Source organism: Citrus sinensis, chromosome 5 (assembly GCF_022201045.2).
Source record: "Citrus sinensis cultivar Valencia sweet orange chromosome 5, DVS_A1.0, whole genome shotgun sequence".
Taxonomy (NCBI): Eukaryota; Viridiplantae; Streptophyta; class Magnoliopsida; order Sapindales; family Rutaceae; genus Citrus; species Citrus sinensis.
The window spans coordinates 36,900,367-36,923,189 of record NC_068560.1 but is presented as its reverse complement, the minus strand read 5'-3'; the positions used below and the strand labels follow the sequence as shown (position 1 = coordinate 36,923,189).

The following is a 22,823-nucleotide window of genomic DNA, read 5'->3' as shown; positions in this document are numbered from 1 at the left end:
CAGTATCCAACCAAAAAAAATGCTAGCTAATTCAGAGAAAAAATTAGAAAAGATAGGGATACTCGTTGAAAGTTAGCCAATTTCTATGAGGAAATCATATTTTGACCCCATATTTATAAATATTAATATTATATCATTGATAAAGGTGCGTTTGGGATTGAGGTGCTGTAGCTTTTAAGCTACAGCTGTTGTGAAAAAAAACTGTAATTATAAAACAAAAGTTAATAATATATAGTAAATATAAATTTTAAATAATAATTTTGATAAAATTATTAAAGATATAATAAATTTTATATTATACAAGTGAAAAATTATATCAACATATCTTAAAAGCTACAACAGCTAGTGTTTACCAAACACTTTAGTGCTGTAGCTTTTAAACTACAGCTGCCCAACCTCAATCCCAAACGCACCCTAAATCTATCACTTATCCATTATGGTCCCCATCAAACCAACATCCCCTTTACAACCTTGTAATGTTTAAACTATTAACCAAATAAATAGTTTAATCAAACTTAATAGTTTGACAAAACTAACGATCAATAAATAAATAAAGTATAAAAGAACTAAATTAGTACAAGATAGAGACAAATATAATTAAAGTTTAGTTGTGATCATGTGAGTAGCGTGTTTGTTTTAATAACTTTTAAGTGTCATTTTTTAATTTTTAAGTTAATTGAAGGTTGAGTTAAGTTTTTTTAATAAGGCCTTAATTTTGACTTGAATGTAGTCAGACCTTTATTCATTGATCCCTAATTCAACATTTGACTCCTTAAATCGGTCTGAAGTACTAAAAGTTACGGTACGAGGGTCCGATCAATTGGACCAAGGGCCAGGTCTGACTTTTTTGTTATCCCTACCAACATTCATTTATCAATGCTTATATATTATAAGAAGGAGCAATCCTAGCTTATTAAATATATAATGTGGTTGCTTTCATCTAATCAAATAACTGAGATTGTTACCTATTTTTCTCCTTGAATAGAAACCACATTATATTTTAATTACATTTGAATATAGGATGTTCATCTAAAAGAAGATGCATGCATAAGCATTATTCAACAAAGCTTATTAGCTTAATAAGCTTATTAGCTTATTACTCAATTTAAATAAAAGAACCTGTTGAGAATTCTATTTTAAATTAAAGAACCCTTTAGTCGATTTGTTAATTGTCTATATTATTTTACAATAATTAATTTTTTTAATTAATAGAGATAATATGTACTACTAATTAGATTTAATGGTATATATTTTTAAATTATTGATGTCGTAAAAAAATTTTAAAAAAAATTATAGGGGACCCTTATTATAATCATCAATGGTTCTTCTTTTGGAATTGGTTGTAAATCTCGCAGCTAACATTTTTTTAAACTAAAGTGGGCTTAGTTGCAGCATAATTACATATATAGCTTAACCATCTTTATATTGGACAAATTACACACGATGAGACAACGCGGCAGCTATTTTACGATTGTTTTATTTTGCCGTGCTTACTAAACAAATTTTCATATTAAAAAAAAAAAACAATTTTCGGTTTCATAAACAATATTAATTATATTTAAAATTTGTGTATTATAATTGAAGATCGAAGTTAAAATGACTCTAAATATCTCGTGTTAATGTATAAAATAACATAAATTAATAATTTTAATAAAATTTGCAGAAACTCATTAATTGAGTTGGCTAGATAGTCCATGCTATTTCTCATTGAAGTTGAGAGTTTGAGTGTTTCCATAAGTATATGTAACATTTTATTTATTTATTTATTATTTTGGTTTTTAGAATATTTATTTTTATCTTTATTTTCATATTTCTAGATTGGACTTCTATGAAATAATTTATATATCCTTAATTGAAAATCTTATTTCGCCATTAATAAACTGTATAATTATTGAGGTAAATTAATGAAAGGATATTTTAGATTATTGTTTAAAAATCAAGAATAAAATTAACTATTATTTAAATAATGATGAAAAAAGTTAACTATAACTTTATTTAAATATTCTTGTTTAAAAATCAAGAATAAAGTTAACTATTATTTAAATAATGCTGAAAATAGATGCTGTATCAAACTCCAAAGGTGAAAAGAACTTTTTCTTTAAAAAAATTAACGAAATTGAGAGAAAATAGTGTTCTAATTACGTAAAATGGTTTTATTATTACAGTTCCATAACTTTCTAGTTTTATAAAGTCATTTGGGCCGAAAATCCGATGAATGATACTTTGAGTAAACAAAAAATGTTTGATATTTAAAATTTTAAAGAGGAGAGCCTTATCCAGATCATCTCAGAGAATCATGTTACACGTGGCACTGATTGGGGATCTTGATATTTTCAGCCGCCGGCATTTTGATCTGTCGGATAGTTAATATTATGTCACCGCGTAGATCAATCGTATGCATTTTCCACGGAATGTCGTTTATACCCTCATAGGCACGACTATATTACTGAAAAGTCAATAATCCTAATTAATTATCTGAACTTATAATTATTTTTCACAATTCATAATTGCCATGCATTCACTTTATTTATCTTTGTATTTTTATTTTGGTCATTCTATAAATATTGCCGTATCATAAATACGTACTGTTAGATATGATTTTCAATTATTTAATTTAAAATTTAATTAAATCATTAAAATAATTTTTTTATAAGATTAAATAAGAAGAAGAAACATGTATAGTCTATCTAAATTTCTGTATTTTACTTCATAAAAATTAATTTTATATTTTTTTATTTTAAAAATAATATGTATTTTAATTATTAACACACATATCATTACTATAGAAATTTATACAGAAAAAAATTATTTTTTTTTATTTTCATCACTCATTTTATGCGCAATAACAACCTTGTATATTTAATTTTTATTTATTTCCTTGAAAAAAATAGAATTGGAAATAGAATCCCCCACCCCGCCATAACATTATCTTTTCAGGGGTATAACCGTCCTTTTGAATAATCATTAATGATGATGATGGATTGATGGGTAGTGATTGAGCGATGCGATTTATGTGTTGTGTTGTAGGGGCAACTGGGATTAGTCTCTGTTGTGGACAGTGATCGAGAAGAAAGAATCTCTTATCTGTGTTTGCCAAATTCTCTCCGTTTGCCTCTGGATCTCGTTCATTTTATCTAAACCCTGTTGTTGGTCTCTCTAGTCCTTAAATCGCTCAATAGCTTACACCTCAAGCTTTCCTCAATCTACTCTCACAACTAATTTCACTCTCACTCGATTTCGTCAACGAACTCTTCTTTTTATCTATCATTCCATTTCGGTCTCTTCCCGCTTTCATTTAGGATGCCGTTTTGGATTCTATCAATATTTATTATGTTTATTACGTTGATCGGTGATTGTGAGGCTTCTAATTGTTGATCGGCTTACTATAGCTTGGGATCTTTTGTTGATTTTTTTTTTCCTCAGGTCTGGTTCCTTTTACTTGATGTTTTAGATCGTCATTTTTTTTTCCTGATAATTTCATGATTATGATTTTTTATTTCTTTTATTTTATTTAAAGAGAGGAGATTATTTGATTTTTATTTTATAGCTTATTTATTTGGCGGGTGCGTTTAAGTGGAGGTTACTATAAAATCTGTTTTTGTATGCGACTATATATTGTACTAGAGGAGTATGATGAATTCACTAATCTATCTGTTCAATTTTGGATAGGTTTAAGGAGTTTAGGAGATGGGATCACTTCAAGGACCAGTTTTTTGCCCAGCTGTACGTGCAAGACAAGGAGGACTTTACAACACTGTGCCGTCCACCGGCCCTGTGATGAAGGCTAGGTTTTTCAGGAGTGAGTTGTGGGGATTCAAGGGATTGACTGCTGTCAAGACTAAGGTGGGTGTCTTTACTCGTCAACAAAACGCGCGAAAGTGCAAGTTAGTGCAGTGTACCTTCAGTTCTTCATCTAATGGTAATGGCAGCATGGCTGAGAACTTCAATGAAAATGATGAAGATTTCGTGAACTCCAGTGTTGTTGAAGCTGGTATGCTACTTTCTCGGCCATGGTGTTGCAATTTAATTCAATGAATCTTCAGTGAGTTGTTTGTAAATTGATGCCGTTATCATTATGAATACTTAAAACTGGCTCTATTTCAAGTCTTATCAAATTGGGGATTGTGACTGATGATCATGGACCCAAATTTGATGCATGAAATAACTTCCGATGAGTTGTTAGTTAACTTATGTTTTTGGATTGGTTGTTGCAGTTGAGGTGAAAAGTGGGGCGGATGGTTTCATGATCAAAATGAGGGATGGTAGACACCTTAGATGTGTCCATAACAATCCTCAGGGTGGACATTTGCCAGATTATGCTCCACATCCTGCTATTGTATTGAAGATGGAAGATGGGACTGGTCTTCTTCTTCCAATAATTGTTCGTACGTAATATGTGAATCTTATGGTTTTATTGTTAGAGAGGCCTCATTTCTAGTAATACATTCTGTGTTTTCGATCAGTTTTCAACAAATTGAAGCTGTTGTTTGTCTCTGATTGCAGTAGAGATGCCAAGCGTGTTGCTTATGGCGGCAATGCGCAATGTGCAAATTGTAGGTTTTCAACTCTTGCCGCCTTCCTGTTCTCTTCCTTTTTTAATAATTTGAGATGGGAGGTTATGGTTTTATTTTGGGTTTTGACCAGAGAAATTGGTTTGTTGCAATGTGTAATGTAAAAAATTTGTTGGCTATTGCTTTCAGGCTAGACCCACTCTGTATCAAGTGGTGAAGGAGATGATTGAGAAGATGGGATATGAAGTATGTTTTGCATTTGAATCCTTATTGTAGAATGCTGCTATCACTTCTATTAAGCAAACATGATATATCCTTTACTATGTTGAGTATGGTACTTTTTCTTTGTTTTCTGCAGGTCAGACTTGTTAGAGTTACCAAGAGAGTGCATGAGGCGTACTTTGCCCAGCTATACCTTACAAAGGCAGATAGCTAATCTGGCCATATACTTGAGTTTTTGCTTGATTACTTAATGGTCTTAGTGTTTAACTAGACTGTGTTGGGCGTGGTGACAGGTGGGTGATGAGACAGAGTGTGTCAGCTTTGATCTTAGACCTTCAGATGCTATTAACATTGCAGTAAGATGCAAGGTACTCAGCACATTAGTTGGAGCTCGTTCCTTCCATTTAAATTTTAGTCTGCTAGCTTAGTTAATTGTATTCGTGAGAGATTCAATGCTGGAGAACTGGTTCTTGAAACATCAAAGTAAACATATCAAAAGGAGTTGAAATTATGTGTTGCTTCTCAACTATATTGCTATCTTTTACTTTCAGTGGAATTGAATTTGAGCAATGGAGGACTTGCGACAGATTATTTTGATAATGCATTGTTTGACATAAGGTAATTGGCGATGCACTAATTATAATTTCTGTTTTATACCCTGCAGGTGCCAATACAGGTGAACAAATACTTGGCATACAGTGACGGGATGAGGGTCATCGAATCTGGCAAACTGTCTACACATTCTCCTGGTTCAGATGGCTTATTGTTTACTGAATTGGATAAGTGAGTCTTGAGATCCTTGTAGATTGTGTTTTAGCATTTACTTTCGGAGGGAGGAATAATTTTTCTAGAATGTATGAACAAATTATTTGTGTTTCTGTGACTTAATCTGGATATTCCTGATATTATGCTTCAGTAGGGAATGCTTTTCTGTTTAAGAACTTGCAGATGCAATGTTACTTTGTGTTCGACTTGAGGAAATCCATGTTGCTTAATATCCTGTATTTTTATTTTACTTTTGGCCTCAGCATTTAGTAATGTTGCCATGTAAACCTAGAAAGTTCAGAAATGATGAGAAATTTAGAGCCTGGGTATGTGGCTACTAATGCAGTGGCTGTTTTGAAATTGGTGACGGCATTGGTAATTTGAACAAACTGATTAAGAGGCTCTGTATCTTTTCCCAATTTGTGCATTTCTTTTAGTGAAAGGGAAAGAAGTCTAATCAGAAGTAATATGGTTCCAGGCCAAGTGGTCAGCCGTGCCTTGATACAAAGGAGTTTAATCTTGTGCGCAATATGTTGATAGCTGCTGTTGAGGAACGTTATAGGGATGCAGGTATATTTATTTTCTTGTCTCTTTTGTGCATTTTCCTCTTCCTTTTCAACCCCAACTCCATAAGATATCTTCCCTAAATGGAATTCATATGATTATGCTTTTGTTGAAAAGTGGATGGTGCTAAATTGGTGCACTTGCAAAATTGGTTCTGTGATATCATTGGACCAGTAAGCTGTCTGTCCATTCTCTAAAATTGCTTGGAATAGTTTCCTTGTGGTACTTTGAGGCAGCGCCAATCCTTGTGGATGATGCATGACTTTGAATGAAGTAAACTTTATATGCTTTGCTATCTAGAATAACTGTACCTGATCTTCTGTCATTTTTGGTGGTTTTCTAGTCTACTTTCCCATGTATCCCTTGAATTATGCATATGGTAGTCCTTTCTTTTTCCACTATCATTTATCTTGTTACAGAAAAAGCTTCTGAATTTTCATCACTTTGATACCACAGCACAATGGAGGGACAAGCTGGGTCAACTCCGGGCTAAGAGGAACTTGAGGAAATTTACGTAACAGGTATGACTCCCAATTTTCTGAAAACAATTTTATAAGCAATTGAAACTACGCCCCCCCCCCCCCCCCTTCCCCGGGGGCACCACCTCCCCCATTGTGGTGCAGTTTTGTGCTTTTTTTTCTCCAGCACAACCAAAATATTAACTGACAAGTCGTCTCTAATTGTTTCAGATGCTTCTAGAGATTTGAATTGTAAATAGAAATCATTGTTGGAAGCCGATGAGCTCGACCACTTACAGCAGCAATCGTTTGTGTCTTACCACTTAAATATGTATGTAACGAGTTTGTGAATATATTTGTATAGAAAAACTTCTAGTTTAATGAAGATGGCACCACGCGACATTAGAATATTTCTGCATATTATTCTGTTGCTTATTCCATAGCTCATGGACTATTATGCATTAAGGGATACTGCCCGAACATGTAGTTTGTTTTTATCAGACAAACAGCCTTACCAGATTTCCAGCTTGCGTCTAAACTTATGATTTGAAATGTTTGGGTGCGGTGAACTGTTATCCAAGAATTAGTATTTTCTTTTTCTATCGGTTATTCTTGATCACACTTTTGGTGATGTTGTTTGAGCATATTTTTTTCCGGAAGTAGGTCATTTGGTGTGAGGAATGGTGATTCACGCAAAATGCTCCGTTGTGTTCTTCGGCTTTACAGGATGACAAAGTTGAAAGCTTTGGCGGTCATATAAATTTTGTTGCTGATATAGAATGTCCCTCTGGCTCAGATCTCAATGTAAAACCTGTGTTTTCACTTTTCAGTCTTTTTTTTTTTTTGGTCTTTTTCAGGTTTTTGTTTATCAACCCAATTTACCTGTTTCCGCCCCTTGTTCATTTGCCTCTTCCAGGTTTATTAACGGAGTCTTGCTAGTATGTGACTATATGTTACGTTTTGTGAGGGTCATATGAGGTGGTAGTAACAGATTGGAATTTCAGCTGTTATAAATTCAAAGCGAATCATACATCAGTGTACAATATCAACGAAAGTCTTTGTAGAATCATAATTTGAGATGAATTTTTTTGTAGATTTAAGCATGTTATCACCGAGGATTATTAATTGTCCAAATCCGAAGGGAATCAATCGGTGGGGTAGCTTAATGGTCATCCCCACCTTGATGGTCAGATGATGTCGGACGGGTATTCGGTTCTATTGGAACTGAATTGTATTACGGCAGTTTGATTTGGGTAGTAAAAATCAATTAGTTTTGATTTGGTTCGATTTAAATGAAAAAATTGCACGGTTCAAAGTAAAATAAAAAATAAAAAAGAAATAAATTTTATATTAATACATGTGATTATTAGTGTGATGGTATACATTTTATTATAATTTGTTTAATTATTGGTGCTTGGCTCACTTAGAGAGATAATGTACCATGGTTATGGATGTGTGTTGGTAACTTGGTGTAGAGTTTTAAAATATTTTGGTGGAAGACATGTTGAAGAATGAAGTAAGTTTGTGGATACCGATGACAAATGGGCAATGGAACTTTAAGGTTTCTTTTATTTGTAATTTTTCATTATTGTTTGCTTTTTTTATTTACTGTTAAAGATATTTAATTTGTAGTGGATTTTTAGAGACTATAAGTTTATTTTGTGTTGGATCTAATGTTGATTTATTTAAATTTGTCATATTGTTTATTATTTATAGATTTATGGACTCAAGATTTTTATTATAATAATAATATAATAATATTATTATTAGTAAATAAACAGGATAAAATTGTTCTAACCAAACTAGACCATAGAATTGAATCGAATTGAGCTAAATTAATTTTGTTCGGTTTTAGTGTTAAGTTCGTATTTGATTCGAGAACCAATTGGTATCATTCATACAATTTTGTTTGATGTTGGGAACGAGTAAATGGAAATTATGGGATTCTGATAACGGGAAGATCCATAACTATTGGACATCTGTAATCCAGTAAATACTGCTCAACAACTTACGAAAAGATGTAATCTTACCTTAAACATCACTTCAAGTAGTTAACATAATTATGTTGAACTGTGAAAGGATTTACCATACCTTGGAAGGATTAAAAAACAAAAAGGATCGAACAAGGAGTCAACTTTCCCTGGCGGGCACTCAGAATTTATTCATAAATCTCTTCTATATGTGTTAAGCCCCTATCAACGAACCTACAAATCCTTAAACGACTTTAGGTGCGTTTGAGATTAAAGTTGAGCAGTTATAATTTAAAAGGTACATTATTAAAGTTTTTGGCAAACACTAACTGCTGTAATTTAAAAATTATGTTAATATGATTTTTCACTTGTATAATAAAAAATCTATTATATTTTTAATAATTTTATCAAAATTATTATTTAAAATTTACATTTACTATATATTACTAATTTTTATTTTATAATTATAATTTTTTTTCAACAACAACTATATCTTAAAAACTACGGCACCTCAATCACAAATGCAAACCTTTTTGAAATCAAATAGCCTGAAAGATGACGACATTCACGAATTAATTTTTGAATCAGAAAAGAAAAAGGAAATTATCCTAGAAAAGTAAAAGAAACGAGTTTTGACTTTTGAGTTACACCGAGACTAAACCGCTGATTCCCGCCAAATGACTTAAAAGACATGTACATAACATGTGCGTGCGCGGCGTTTCATAGCCACCTGGCAGACCTTGCAAGTAAGTCCCACCGAAAAATCAGCAGCTTACGAAACTTTCATTTACACAATTACACTACAACAACGCGCCATCCCTCACCGTCAGCGCCGAATCAACTACTCCCACATCGAATCGCCGTTGTTTGCTTCTCCGATAATCATTGCTTTGTTTGTCGATTAATTAATTAATTAATTGAACATTTCGCTTTTCTTTTTCTCTTACACGGCTACTCAACCAACTTTTCTACCTCAGCTGATGAGCTGGAGTCAGTGACCAATATAACACCCCAACAAAGATCGAAAACATTTACTACATCACAGTTTCTAGAATTGTTAATTTTTCTTTTTGGGACAAAAATAAAAGAAAAATCTTAATCGTAATTCGTAACGGCAATTTCGTTTTGTTTTATCACTGCCGTAAGTGATCGGATTTCTATTATACGCTTGGATCTTGATGCTATCAGAATCACAAATATGTCCGGCCCCCTTGATCGCTTTGCCAGGCCTTGTGAGTAGATCTTCTTTCACTTTCATTTTTATGCCGTTACGACTGAACATTGTCAGATTCTACAATTTCTTTGTGAATTTGAATTCTAGGGTTTTCATTTCTCGCTTTGTATTAATTAGATCATGAGAATGCGCGTGTTTTATTTGCTGATTGAAATGTTGGTTTATTCATAATGCGATCATCTTTGCCTGAAGCTGGAAGCGTTAATTAGGATCTGTTCTAAATTTTTTGTTTTTTATTGCAATTTTGTAGGCTTTGAAGGAAGCTGTAGCAATGATGAAAGAAGAGAGCGGAAATCGGATTTTGACAACTCTGAGGATGACAGGAAGACCAGAATGAGGAATCTGAAGAAGAAAGCAATCAAGGCTTCTAGTAAATTGAAACCTAGTTTTAAGAAAAAGAGCCGGAGAAAAAGTGATGAGAGAGTTTCTGTTTCAATTGAGGATGTTCGGAATGTAGAAGAGTTACATGCTGTTGATGCATTTCGACGAGTACTAATATCCGAAGAATTGCTTCCTGCCAGACATGACCATTACCATACGTTACTGAGGTGATCTCCTTTTCTTTAGTTTATTCTTTATTTGTTGAATTCCTTTTTAGCTTGCAATGTGAGTCTCAGTTACTACAGATAGTGTTTGATCTTGTGCTGTCCTGCTTTGTCTTTTTTAAATTACTATGTCTGGACATGTATATAGAGCACTGCAAGAACAATCAGATAATAGGTGTTTCAGCTTGCTCTCGACTTCTTTTAAGTGCTGGTCCATGGGGTTATTTTGTGCAGATTCTTGAAAGCAAGGAAATTTGATATAGCGAAAGCAACACAGATGTGGGCAGATATGATTCAGTGGAGGAAAGACTTTGGTACTGATACAATTTTGGAGGTAACTTCATTGAACAGCTTGTTGTCTGATTTTCGCTATATTTGCCAAGTGGTTTTGTTTTTTTAAAGAAAAATTTATGGCCTAAATTTTGGTTCCATTTATCTGTAGCAGACTTATATCTTGGTTTTAATAATTTTTATCCTTTTTCAGGATTTTGAGTTCAGTGAGGTGAATGAAGTTCTACAGTACTACCCTCAAGGTTATCATGGCATGGATAAGGAGGGAAGACCTGTTTATATTGAAAGACTGGGAAAAGTTGATCCAAACAAGCTTACACAAGTGACTACCATGGATCGATACCTGAGATACCATGTACAGGAGTTTGAAAAATGTTTTGCGATTAAGTTTCCAGCATGTTCAATTGCTGCAAAGAGACACATAGATTCAAGTACAACCATTTTAGATGTTCAAGGCGTGGTATTCTTTCAGTCCTTAACTTTTGTCACTCTATTTCTTTGAATTCATATGTAGCATTTCTACTGGTAACATTTTGGTGGCCCCATACTATTATATCTATATTTATATGTGGCTGATGCAATGATTGATTTTTAGGGTTTTAAAAGCCTAACAAAGTCCGCACGAGAACTCATCATGCAGGTGCAGAAGATTGATAGTGACAACTACCCTGAGGTACATTGTTCTGTTCTTTTCAATATTCTAAATCTACTTTTCAGGAAAACCTAATTTCACAAATTGTTGAGGTTCAAAGTCAAATCCATGGTACATTCTCTATATATAAATTTAAACGTTATGTCTGCAGACACTTTGCCGGATGTTTATTATTAATGCTGGCCAAGGTTTTAAGCTGCTGTGGAACTCGGTGAGGAGGTTCCTTGATCCAAAAACAACCTCCAAAATTCATGTAAGTTTGTATTTTGTACGCTTGTTCTTGGTTAATGAGCATGAAATCATCGACTCTAACCAGTTTATAGGAATTTCTCTATAGGATCAACTGACTTCTTTTTGGTAAATTCCCTCAGGTTCTTGGTAACAAATACCAGAGCAAATTGCTTGAAATAATTGATGCAAGGTGATTGTAATTTTTTTTTATCTTTTTTGGGTTTCGAGCATACTAGTTATTTTTTATCCTTTTTTTTTTACATTTTATAAATTTATATATCTTGGACTTGTCTAGTGAGTTGCCAGAATTTTTGGGTGGTAGCTGTAACTGTGCTGATCAAGGTGGTTGTATGAGATCTGATAAGGGGCCGTGGAAAGATCCAAATATATTACAGGTTTGCTGCTTGCTGTGAAATTCTGGAATGTTAATAATTATGCAATATGAGTACTTTAAGACCAACTTCTAGTCCCTTTCTTTAATCATTATGCTCTGTCACTGTGATTCTTTATGTGCATGAACAGATTGTTCTTAGTGGTGAAGCGTTACGTTCCAGACAAATAGTAACAGTTTTGAATAATGAGGGCAGGGTAATTGCGCGTGATAAGCCACGATTTTTGATGGTATGGTCATTGGACCTTTTTCATAGTTTATGGGTTAGAGCCTTGCTTTTCTTTTACAACTTCAGATTTAGTTGTGTGTTCTCTAATCAGTTCATCACTATTTCATTGGGACAGATAAAAAGTGGTGATACCTCTGCAGCAGAGTCTGGATCTGAAGTAGAAGACATTGCTTCTCCTGAACCAACAGGGAGCTATTTGGTTCCAAGGTTGACTCCTGTCTGCGAAGAAGTAAGTTTTTGTAGTTGTTGTTGATTAGTAGTAAAAAAACCAATTATCTTGATATACGTTCAATTTTGACGTGTATGCATGGTTTTTTTCTTTTTGTTTGAGCATGTCAAAATCTGTTGCCTGATTGCCACAAATCCTGCTTGTAAATTGTACTTCTGTGAGATGTATGAATCTTTTGATTTCATCATATTCTCTCATTTTGGCAGGATCTTAATTGCATCAAATTTTGGATTCTTTAGGATTCTCAATTTTCTGATGCCAACATATATACCTGTCTTTTTGGACAGTACTAACATCATCTCTCCGCTCCAAACAAATTAGGCATATAACATTGCCAAAATAACAACGCCAGATGATCAGTGAATCCTTGGATTCAAAAAATTTCTTTCAATTTTCTTCAGCAAACTTACTCTCCTCCATGTTCATTCTTGTACTGCAATCTTGTGTTTGTAATTGTTAAATGATAACTCTTTGATCTGTCCGATCATAAGGAAGGGACTCTACTTATCAATATAGTCAATAATGCTTTGATTTTATATAGCCTAGGGTGGATGTTATGGCAACTTGTGCTGGTGAATTCTCTCAGTATGATGAATACGTACCAGTTGTTGACAAGGCTGTGGATGTGGGATGGAAGAACCAAGTGTCCCCTCAAAAGCCGTGTTACCCTTCCAAAGGTTAGCAAGCTTGATTATATCATTCTGAAACTCATCTTTTTTTACCTAGTGTTTATATTTTATTTTTATAATAATATTAGTGTATGTCAGAATTGTTCACTGAACAACATTTTTTAATCATGAATATAGATGAGAATAATTGTCTTTTCCTTAACGCATCCCAGTGTTTGATGGTGTGAGCATACAAACATTATTTTTAGATGAAGTTAAAGTTTGTACCTTTTTTCAACAAATATAAATCATCAGGCCACAGATTAAAAACTTATTAAACACGAAGAGAAGAATTGCATTCTACAGAGTTGTGGCTCCTCATACGATTCACTTTTACTAGGAAATTACTAGTGGAAAATCGATTGATTAAATCACCTTATTGTATTCTATTTATCTGATAGGAAATATGTTCACTGAAATTCTTAACAGATACGCACTTTCTACCAAGCATAGAAAAAGGTCCAGAAGGAACATTTGCTTGTGTATGGGCTTCATTGATAGCCTTCTTCATAACCCTCATCACTCTTGCACGTTCACTTGTATTCCGGGTGGATGAGAATCATTTTATGTCAGATTCTGTTGACTATATAACTGACATCACTGTTGATCCAATACCTGAGGAGTTCTGTACCCCTTCACCTGGCCCGAGGTTTACCGAGGCAGACTTTCTCTCCCCTGTTTTGAAAAGGCTGGCAGAACTTGAGCGGAAGGTTGACGTGTTACAGGAAAAGCCTACCCAGATGCCATTCGAGAAAGAGGAGTTGCTGGATGCTGCTGTTTATCGTGTGGATGCATTAGAAGCGGAGCTTATAGCTACAAAAAAGGTAGTAATTGTTTTGATACAATATTTTCCTACGGTGCTTGAAAGTTTCTTAGGAAATGTCTGTTGCCTATTTAAGAAACATAGTCATGGATAAAAACACGGTGAAGTTCTTGACTGGATATGGAATTTACTGAATTAATTATCTACAGCTCACATGAATTTGGCTTGGAAATGAGAATTGACCTCCTAAATCAATGAAATGATTTAAGTTTACTGATTGTTGCAGTTTTGCTCTCTGCAATTCTGCTTGTATTTAAGAAGTATGATGACCCATCACATCCTTACCTCGACTTTATAGAGGTCACTAGAATCCTTTTCTACATGAATTGTACCTGGCCAAAAGATTTTTACATGGCACATTGTTAAGTGGTTTGCAAATGTACTTTTGTCTTCAATTTGTTGAAGCCTTATCTATATCCATCTTCTTGCAATTTTTCTCTGGAACAATAACGTGCCAGTGAGAGGGTATTCTGCTATTACAGCTGTTCTATTAACACTTTTGAAGATAAAAACAATTATTTTTTTCTTTTCAATTTTTGTTTGCTGGTGCTGGTGTTATGCTCCTTGGGGTTTACTGTTAATTTTCATTCATACTTGTACATGATCACTTCTTAAATATATACGTCTTTCTGAACAGGCTCTGTATGAAGCTTTGATGAGGCAAGAAGAACTCCTCGCATACATAGACAGTCAAGAAAGAGCAAAGTGTCGGGTATGTTTAGATAATAGATAGTATTTTATCATGCCTCAAAACATAACAAACTATTCCATTTATTTAGTCAACAGTTTCATCTCTCTCCGTTTGTAGCAGAAAAGGCACCGTTGCTGGTGAAGAAGAGATTTCTGTACAGAAGGCTTTTTAGGCGATGTGAATATTTCCCCATTTTTTGGGTTAATAACACTAGGTTTTTTATCACAAATTATGTGCTTGTTCGGCGAAACGAGAATGTGGCTATTTGACCTTTCTACAACTTTCAATGCCAGAAGTTTGCTTATCAGTGGGGATGTTGGAGGTATTTGTGATTGGATGTGCTCTGATTATTGATTGTAACAAGAATCCATCCTTGTTTCTTTTGGAACACCACCTGAGGTGTAAATAAAATGCACAACGATGACGTTCTGTTCTATGTACTTACCTTTTCTCTCGATTCTGGTCGTTTACAGTCATAGAATTGATTTTACTGAAGAGTACTACGCACGGTTTTATTTGATTTATTTAAAGGACAGTTTGCTAGTTTTTTTTTTTCCTAAATAAAATTAGTAAAATTCAATGAACACAAACCCACTCTGTTATTAGTAGTACTTTGCCTTTACTAAAATGCTTCTATTCTATGCAACGTCAGAGCCCTGGTGGAGCCCCCACAAAGCACACAGTTACTGGAGTAGATGTTCCTTCTCGAGAATATTAAAAAGGAAAAAAAATTATCCCATAAACTAACAATTATGGGAACTAATAATTATGAACTAAAGTAGGGTTGAATTTGAATAATAATGTGTGAACTAATAATAATAATAATTAATAAACACTATAAACGGGAAATTGTGATGTTTTAACCCACGGTTCTCTTCAATCTTTTGTTGAAGACTACCCTAAGTGAAGCAGTTTCACTCACTCAGGAGTTTTGATACGTAATTGCTGGACCTCCATTTTCCTTTTTCCATGTCTCTTTGATTCACATGAAATTTTGATAATTCATTTCCGTTATAATTTTATATATTAATGTCAAAACCTGAACTTACAGTCTTAGTCTGTCTCCAGTTATCGAATTCGTGTGTGAATTAAATCAATTTTTTTTTTCTCCTATTTTGTACACGGACGAGTGGTTACAGCTAGCTGATAGCGAATAAAGAGATGCTGATGCTGATGCAACTTTGTTCTCAGCGAAGCATTCTCTCTTCAAAGGTAAGGTTTTAATCGCGAACTTTTCACTCTTTCTCACTATGCATGATGTCTTAAAAAGTCATACGAATCTATGATTAAGTGTTGTTGAAATTTCTAATGATAGATAAACTGCATACCGGCACTTCCTTTTCAAATTTCGCAAACGTTCGATTTTCCTTTTCTTTTTTTTTTGGGTTAAAGTAGGATAAGGCGAGTGACAACCTGTATGATAATCATTTTTCAGGTTTTACTTAGTTCCTTCAGACGTAGCTTCTATAATATCGATTCTGTGTCTGCACTGCTGCCGTTATTTAGATTATCGAATGTGACTGTGAAGTACAGATTCTGCACAAGGTTTTATGTTGGGGTCAATAATAACATGTCAATTCTAACCAATGACAATGCTTCTATGCATCTGCGTGCACGAAGGCCTTACCAAGTTGTAGTAGCTGCTACTCGTAATATGGGCATCGGAAAGGATGGGAAGTTACCATGGAATTTGCCTTCTGACCTCAAATTTTTCAAGCAGCTCACAATGTCTACGTCAGATCCTGGGAAGAGAAATGCTGTTGTTATGGGTAGGAAAACATGGGAAAGTATTCCCCCATTGTACCGACCTCTGCCTGGTCGATTGAATGTTGTGCTGACTCGTTCTGGGGGTTTCAATATTGCCTCTCTTGAAAATGTTGAGATATGCGGAAGTATCCATTTGGCTTTGGAATTATTGGCAGAACCTCCTTATTGTTCGTCAATTGAGAAGGTGTTTGTTATAGGTGGTGGCCAGATATTAAGGTAGTCAAATCGGTTTGTTACTGTATAAATATACCTTTTGCTGTTTACATTTGAAAGACAGTTTTTGATGTTGTGTCCTGCAGGGAAGCACTAAATGCGCCAGAATGTGATGCCATCCACATTACTAAGATCGAGACTAGCATTGAATGCGATACATTTATTCCTGCCATTGATCTTTCCTTGTTTCAACATCGGTACTCGTCTCAACCATTGGTTGAGAACAACATTCAGTTTTCTTTTGTGACTTATGTTCGTGTGGGAAACACTTCATTTTAAAAGACTTGACAAATTTGCATATCCAAGTCTAGTTCAAGAAGTTTTCTCAAGTAGCATCCAGAAGGATGATAGGACAGGGACTAGTACATCAAGGTAATATCAAAATCTAGTTTTCCATGACTCCGGATTCCAATCTTTTTTTTTTTGGGTTGCACATATGCTGTTATGTTATCTTCCACTTAATTTTTCTGCCTAAGATGAAGTTTTGAATCTGCAATTTTAGGTTTTCAATGTCCCCTGATAGCTTGTTTTGCTGGTTAATCGTTATTTTCACAGCATATTCTGAAACTTAAATGACTCAGGTGAATTTTAATCTTGCACTTTATTTTCTGCTCCTACAGATGAAATTCAATCTGCTCAGATCTTTTCCTCTACATACAACTGAGGTATTACATTGCTTCGATAGTCCTTCCCACAGCCACATGCGGCATCTTCTGTTTTTAGCTTTTTTTTTTGGATAGATATTCTGTTTTTTAGCTGAAAATGTCGACCAGAACTCTTTTTTTGTTTCGGGCTTTTTCAACCTTTTTTTTGGGTTTGGGGATGTCTTCATTTGTTTCTCCTCAACAGTGGTTTCTGTTTGTGAATAAACAGAGAGTGTTTTGGCGAGTGTTTAAGAACTTTTATGGTTTATTGGTGGGTCAACAAATGGAAAGCAAAGGTTACTGGTTTCATCAATTGTCTAAAGGATTGTGCTATTTTCCATTTTTCATGCAGCCACTCCTGATAGTAAAGCAAATGAAGCCAACATCCACCACCTGCCCTTTTGTCATTGTTTGTTATTCCAATATTTGTAGAATGTTGGTATATAGGAAATCCGCAACCTAATTCCCTCATTTTATGAATTTTCTATATATCAACATTAATTTGCTGAAGTCTTTCATATTATCAACAGGTTCTACAGGAGAAAGGCATCCGTACAAGGGATGGAGATATTGACGGAGACTACCTTGACAGGCAACTATAGGACTGTCAGATCACACATATACAAATACTGCTTTACCCGTGCAAACCCCACTTACACAAATTTCTCAGCATTGGCTTGTTCAGTGGAGAAGAGGATGCTGTGGTCATGTATGTTTTCACCGTTGTAATACTAACCCAGATAGCAGAGTATGTTTAACGTATTAGGAGTCCTTGCCTGGCCTTTGTTGTAAACAATTATATTTGATTATGTCTTTTTGTAAATGAGGTCATCCAAGAAATTGAGTGTAATGACAAATGCTTGAGTTAATACAGGCATTTCTCTTTACAATACTGATTGTAGTGCCGTCTGTAAATATAACCAGGACCAGGAAGGGAAAAGTTATTGCGGGAAATAAAAATATTGCTGGTTGTGGTTCTGATTGCTGTTAATATGTAGGAACGTGATGAAACATTGTGGTCATTTTACCAGTTATCACAAAGCGATTGAACAGAGCAGTCTGCCATTAAAGTTGATTCTACCAGTTGATGATGACAATCAAACTATCCTGTTAAAACTATTGTAACTTAAAAGCCATAAGGAGATTCAAAATCAGCAAATAATCAATCTTTCAAATCAGACCCCAAAAAGTAAATCTTAAAAAAGCATCAATGAGTTTTTCAACCACTCACTAGTGTCTTCAGCTTTCAATTCTCTTGTTGCTGAACTGGTTAGCCTTGTTTTGAAAGAAACTTATAAGTTCTTGAAGAGCAACTTCTGAATCCACACTTTTCATTAGCTCCCCAGGAACTTCAGCTGGTGTTGCCTGAATCTTTGCCAATCGCTCCTCAATCTTCTCAAATAGGTGATGCCCTTCAAATGGTTAAGAAGCATCTTGAAGCCACTGAAAGTATGGGAGGACAAATGAAAGTGCATATCCATGCAGCTTGGTCTTAGTGGCACTGGATCAATATGATCCTTGTAATCAGTTGTCATCACTAGTATTCTCCCATCTCCAGAACTTGACCAGAGGCCATCAACAAATTTTAGTAATGCAGACAGTGCAACCTGTAAAATAGGCATTGTTTGGATTAACAAAAATACGCATAACTAAAATTCAAGAAAGAAGAAAAACTTACACTATTATATGCATTTGACTCAAACGATGTGACCGCATCCTCAATGACTAATATAGAGCGAGAATTGCTTTGAAACTCCTTTAAATCCAAATCAGCCATGGCAGCAATCAAGCTCGACTTCCCAGTATATGGACCCCACTTTCCCAAGCTTACCCAACCCTCTTATAATATTCCTTTCTTGACATAATCATCAACTAATGCCTTATTCATATCAAAATCCGTTGCGATTGTATTAGAAGTAGCTGGATGTTCAAATTTGTTTGAGTTCCAGTAACTAGGACGATTGTTATTAATCATATGAAGCATCATCGTCTTGATTTCTTCTCCAATAGATTTGCCTTGTTCAAGATTGAAAGGTATGTAAGAATTCAACACCATTTCTCAATACCTGTTATGAAAAGTAAGCTCAAAACACCTCAACTCTGACCTTGACAAGCCACCATTGTCCCCTTTTTGGCTAGAAACCGCCCTTTGAAACGTGAAGAAACCAAAACCCAATTCAAATAGACACCCTCGTAGAATTCAACCAATTGCTGATTTGAATCGATGGTCACTTTGACTACCCTCTCTCTCGGTGGCTGATTGACCTTGATTATTTGTGATGATGGTGATAACTTTGCACCCAAGTAAATGTTTGCAACAGAAAAATTGTTGTATCGAACTCTTCTATTATAATGGTGACTTGATTTCTTAAACGAAATAAAAATTTTTGAAAGCGTGAATGGGAGTAGTCACTTACAGAGTCTGAATAATAATAAATCCTCATTTTTGGTTTTGGTTTTGAGTTTTATGGTTTTTCCGAGGGAGGGTTTTAGACTCTGAATAATAATAAATTAATAATAATAGTAAAGGCATCAAGCTTGTGCATGCTAACTGCTGACAAAGAAATGAACAAGGTAGAGAGGATTTTCAGGAAGTAAATAATTTACCCAGAACATGATACTACCACGTTTCATCAGGAGGTGTATGTATGCTTTCATAGCAAGGCTAATGAGGGCTAACTAGCCAAATTAAATAAAAATAAAAATAAAATTGCACAATTCAATCGTTTCAATAAATACGATGGATTGTCAACGAAGACATTAGATGATATTTCATTTCCATTTGAAAATTTTCATCCAAGGATCTTAAAATCATCGTCCTGTCAGTATTAGTGTTGTTGAATTTTGGAAGAACCTTGCTTTTTGTACTCTTTAAATTCCTTAGCCTCGAATTAACTAATAACATCCTCAATGACTAATATGGACCGACTGCTGGCACCGATCAACAATCTTCTCAAATCTGAATTGCATCGAACATTCTCCAAATCCAAATCAGAAACATCAAACTTGAGATAATTAGCCATGGCAGCAATCAAACTGGACTTTCCTGTGCCTGGTGGGCCGTATAACAAATACCCACATTTCCAAGTCTTCCCTACACTTTTATAATATTTCTTTCTTGAAAGAAACATATCAAAGTCATCAATCAAAACCTTCTTCATCCCTGGATCCGTTGCCATTGTACTGAAAGTAGCTGCATGTTCAAAGTTGATTGAACCCCAGTAATCATTTCCACCACAGTCAATCATATGAAGCTTTAATGTCGTGCTTTCTTCCCTAATTGCTTTTCCTTGTTCAAGAATGTACGGTAAATAAGAATTTTATCACCATTTCTCTATACTTGGAATGAAAAATTAACCTAAAAAGAACCTCAACTCTGACCTTGACAAGCCTTTTTTAGAATCGGACTCTAGAACAGTTGAAGAAACCAAAACCCAATTCAACTTGGTGCCTTTGTAAAAATCAACCAATTTCTGATCAAATCAATGGTCACAGCAATTCCTGTCTCCTTTGGTGGTTGATTGACTTTAATTCTTGGTTACAATGACGATAACTTTGCACCCAAGTAAATGTTTGCAGCATCAAAAATATTGTTTTGATTAAGCCCATCAAACTCTTCAATGATGATGGGCACTTGACTTCGAAAATGAATGAGAAAATTCTGAAAACGTGAGTGGAAGTAGTCACTTACGGAATCCGGAATTAGAGTGTCGGGGATAGTTCGATACACCACGGCTGAGGTGACGAGCGCGCCGGCTACTTTCAGAGCGGTTTCATAAGACGGTTATGTTATGGTTTCAGTTGGGAACCTCATTTTCCGTTCTCGTTTGATTTTTGTCGAAGAGGAGTTGGGGTTTTGGGGTGGTTTTGGATTAAATGCATAAATATAAAAGCGTGTGCTTGCAGAGAAAGATACCGTATTGCTAGACTATCCTTACAGGGGATTTTTATTTATTTTTTTTTTTTTCTGGAAGAAAATTAGGAATTGCCATTATTTTAGCCAAAACATTAAACTACGACGTTTTGTGAGGAGTGACTATGCGACATTTTCAAGATCATCCGGTCTTACTCTAACACATCTGTCTGAGGGTTTGGTCGCACTAAGCTTCCAAATTGGCAGGAGCCCATTAGCGGTATCGGACAAGAAGCGGCCCGTTAACTTATAATATCGCGATTTGCGTTGCAGATCAAACTTCAATCCAGTAGTAAAGGTGCAATGGATGACAATGGTGGCATCACATAAAGTCACTCTCAATTTTACAGAGATTATTGTTGATATTACATCATATTGTAATTAATTGCATAACAAATAATTAATAAAATTAGATTACATGGAGTACTATTATTTGGGAAAAATTTATTCCACTCACGTCTAAAAAGAAGAAGATAGTTTCTACTTAATTATTGTATAATTGAGAAAGAAAATTAAGTCTTTATATAGTAATACGGACACTCGAACTTATTTGTTTACTCTTAGGTGGTGTTTGGTTGGGAGGAGAGAACGTAGGAGAGGAAAGTAGTTTAAATTCTCTATTTATTTTCATTGTTTGGTTTGACAAAATGTATAAGAATTTAATTTCTATTAGAATGTAGAATTTGAATTCCACACTAAATAGTGAAGAATTTAAATTCTTCTTATATTAGAAAGGGAATATGTCATTTCTCATTACGATTCCTATCCATTCTGATTCGCAGAAAGTAAACTCACATGAGTTGTTGTAAGAGATTATGATGGGACCTATATAGTTGTTGTAGTAAAGACATCAAAGTTTCATGAAGATGTTATTTTTGCAGAGTTTGAGACAGTAGAATGGGGGTTGCAGGTTACAAAAAATGCATATGTATCTTCAATTACTATGGAAATTGATTCTCAAGGTGTCTCTGATCTAGTTAACAACAGGAAAGACAACGGAATCAAAGTCTATTGGATGATATCTAAAATTCAAGATCAAATGAACGATTTTGATAATTTTAGAGTTCAATGTGTACTCTTAGGTTTTGTAACGTTATTGCTCACTCTTAACTATGTTAGCTTTTGAGAATGATAAATTTGTTGTTTGGGTCGATACGTTCCAAAAGATATCATGTAGCTCTTTCCAGTCCTTTAGTCTTCAATATTGTGTGGGGTGTAGTCAGAAACAATATACCAATTTGGTCGGCCCCAGCTGTTTGGCCCAATCAGGATAATAAACAGAAGACAAACTTTACAGAAGCTTTTTGGTCTGGTGGGTGGTTTTGATGATTTGATCCAATACCATGACAGATTAGATTGGACCTGATTTGAGTTGAGAATGTGTCATGGGCCGAATTAAATCATACCCGGTCCCCAGGTCGGAAATTTCTTAAGAAAAAATAATCGACTTTAGTGAAATTTTACATATTTATATGATAATTTACATTTGGACCCCTTATTCCTATAGAAGTAGAATTAAAATTTATAGTTCCATCCGCCCGTGCACTCACTCACCCAAAGTTCCTTGTATATGCATGTAATAAGAATCAATAGAATTCATTGTTGATCAAGATAGATACTATTTGCGATATATGTATACATGTAAAATTATACTATATATACAAAAAGTAAATATGAAGAAACGCATAAGAATAGGAATGAGTTAAAGCTAAAAAGGCATGTGAATAAGAATCGGTGTCAAATGTTCACAATCAACTTAGCTGTCATTAACTTTTCGCACATCTTTCTCTTAATATATCTGCGGCCCCCCGA

At 34.6% G+C, this 22,823-nt stretch overlaps 2 protein-coding genes and 1 pseudogene across 5 annotated transcripts; all 3 read left to right on the top strand.

Annotated features, from left to right (window-relative positions):
- The first annotated feature begins 3,008 nt into the window (after positions 1–3,008).
- LOC102622452 (bifunctional nuclease 1) lies at positions 3,009–7,120 on the top strand. 2 transcript variants are annotated; one of them, XM_006473484.4, is made up of 11 exons: positions 3,011–3,423; positions 3,670–3,991; positions 4,215–4,385; positions 4,504–4,553; positions 4,701–4,757; positions 4,870–4,935; positions 5,027–5,101; positions 5,398–5,516; positions 5,977–6,068; positions 6,519–6,583; positions 6,752–7,120. In XM_006473484.4, the coding sequence occupies exons 2-10, from the start codon at positions 3,688–3,690 to the stop codon at positions 6,578–6,580; spliced, it is 996 nt and encodes a 331-aa protein (XP_006473547.2). In that variant the 5' UTR covers positions 3,011–3,423; positions 3,670–3,687; the 3' UTR covers positions 6,581–6,583; positions 6,752–7,120. The 2 variants fall into 2 exon arrangements, with proteins under 2 accessions (XP_052297978.1, XP_006473547.2); XM_052442018.1 differs by lacking the exons at positions 6,519–6,583; positions 6,752–7,120 and having other exon boundaries at positions 3,009–3,423; positions 5,936–6,068.
- Positions 7,121–9,256: 2,136 nt separating this feature from the next.
- On the top strand, positions 9,257–14,914 carry LOC102621949 (phosphatidylinositol/phosphatidylcholine transfer protein SFH6-like). Of its 3 annotated transcripts, none has more exons than XM_006473481.4 (14): positions 9,261–9,722; positions 9,975–10,272; positions 10,504–10,603; positions 10,754–11,020; positions 11,156–11,233; positions 11,364–11,465; positions 11,584–11,633; positions 11,739–11,838; positions 11,966–12,064; positions 12,179–12,292; positions 12,834–12,969; positions 13,390–13,784; positions 14,421–14,495; positions 14,592–14,914. In XM_006473481.4, the coding sequence occupies exons 1-14, from the start codon at positions 9,689–9,691 to the stop codon at positions 14,613–14,615; spliced, it is 1,872 nt and encodes a 623-aa protein (XP_006473544.2). In that variant the 5' UTR covers positions 9,261–9,688; the 3' UTR covers positions 14,616–14,914. The 3 variants fall into 3 exon arrangements, with proteins under 3 accessions (XP_024951855.2, XP_006473544.2, XP_006473545.2); XM_006473482.4 differs by having other exon boundaries at positions 9,262–9,722; positions 14,595–14,914; XM_025096087.2 differs by lacking the exons at positions 14,421–14,495; positions 14,592–14,914 and having other exon boundaries at positions 9,257–9,722; positions 13,362–13,659.
- Positions 14,915–15,059: 145 nt separating this feature from the next.
- Positions 15,060–17,988, top strand: LOC102621095 (bifunctional dihydrofolate reductase-thymidylate synthase-like; annotated as a pseudogene).
- Positions 17,989–22,823: the final 4,835 nt, after the last annotated feature.

What these genes read in the sequence shown, in the direction of transcription:
- LOC102622452 (XM_006473484.4), top strand. Translation starts at nt 3,688, where the DNA reads ATGGGATCACTTCAAGGACCAGTTTTTTGCCCAGCTGTACGTGCAAGA. An exon ending in TCTTCTTCCAATAATTGTTC is followed by an intron (nt 4,386 to 4,503) that starts GTACGTAATATG and finishes CTCTGATTGCAG; the next exon opens with TAGAGATGCCAAGCGTGTTG. An exon ending in CCCAGCTATACCTTACAAAG is followed by an intron (nt 4,936 to 5,026) that starts GCAGATAGCTAA and finishes GCGTGGTGACAG; the next exon opens with GTGGGTGATGAGACAGAGTG.
- LOC102621949 (XM_006473481.4), top strand. Translation starts at nt 9,689, where the DNA reads ATGTCCGGCCCCCTTGATCGCTTTGCCAGGCCTT. An exon ending in TTTTAGATGTTCAAGGCGTG is followed by an intron (nt 11,021 to 11,155) that starts GTATTCTTTCAG and finishes ATTGATTTTTAG; the next exon opens with GGTTTTAAAAGCCTAACAAA. An exon ending in AAGATCCAAATATATTACAG is followed by an intron (nt 11,839 to 11,965) that starts GTTTGCTGCTTG and finishes GTGCATGAACAG; the next exon opens with ATTGTTCTTAGTGGTGAAGC.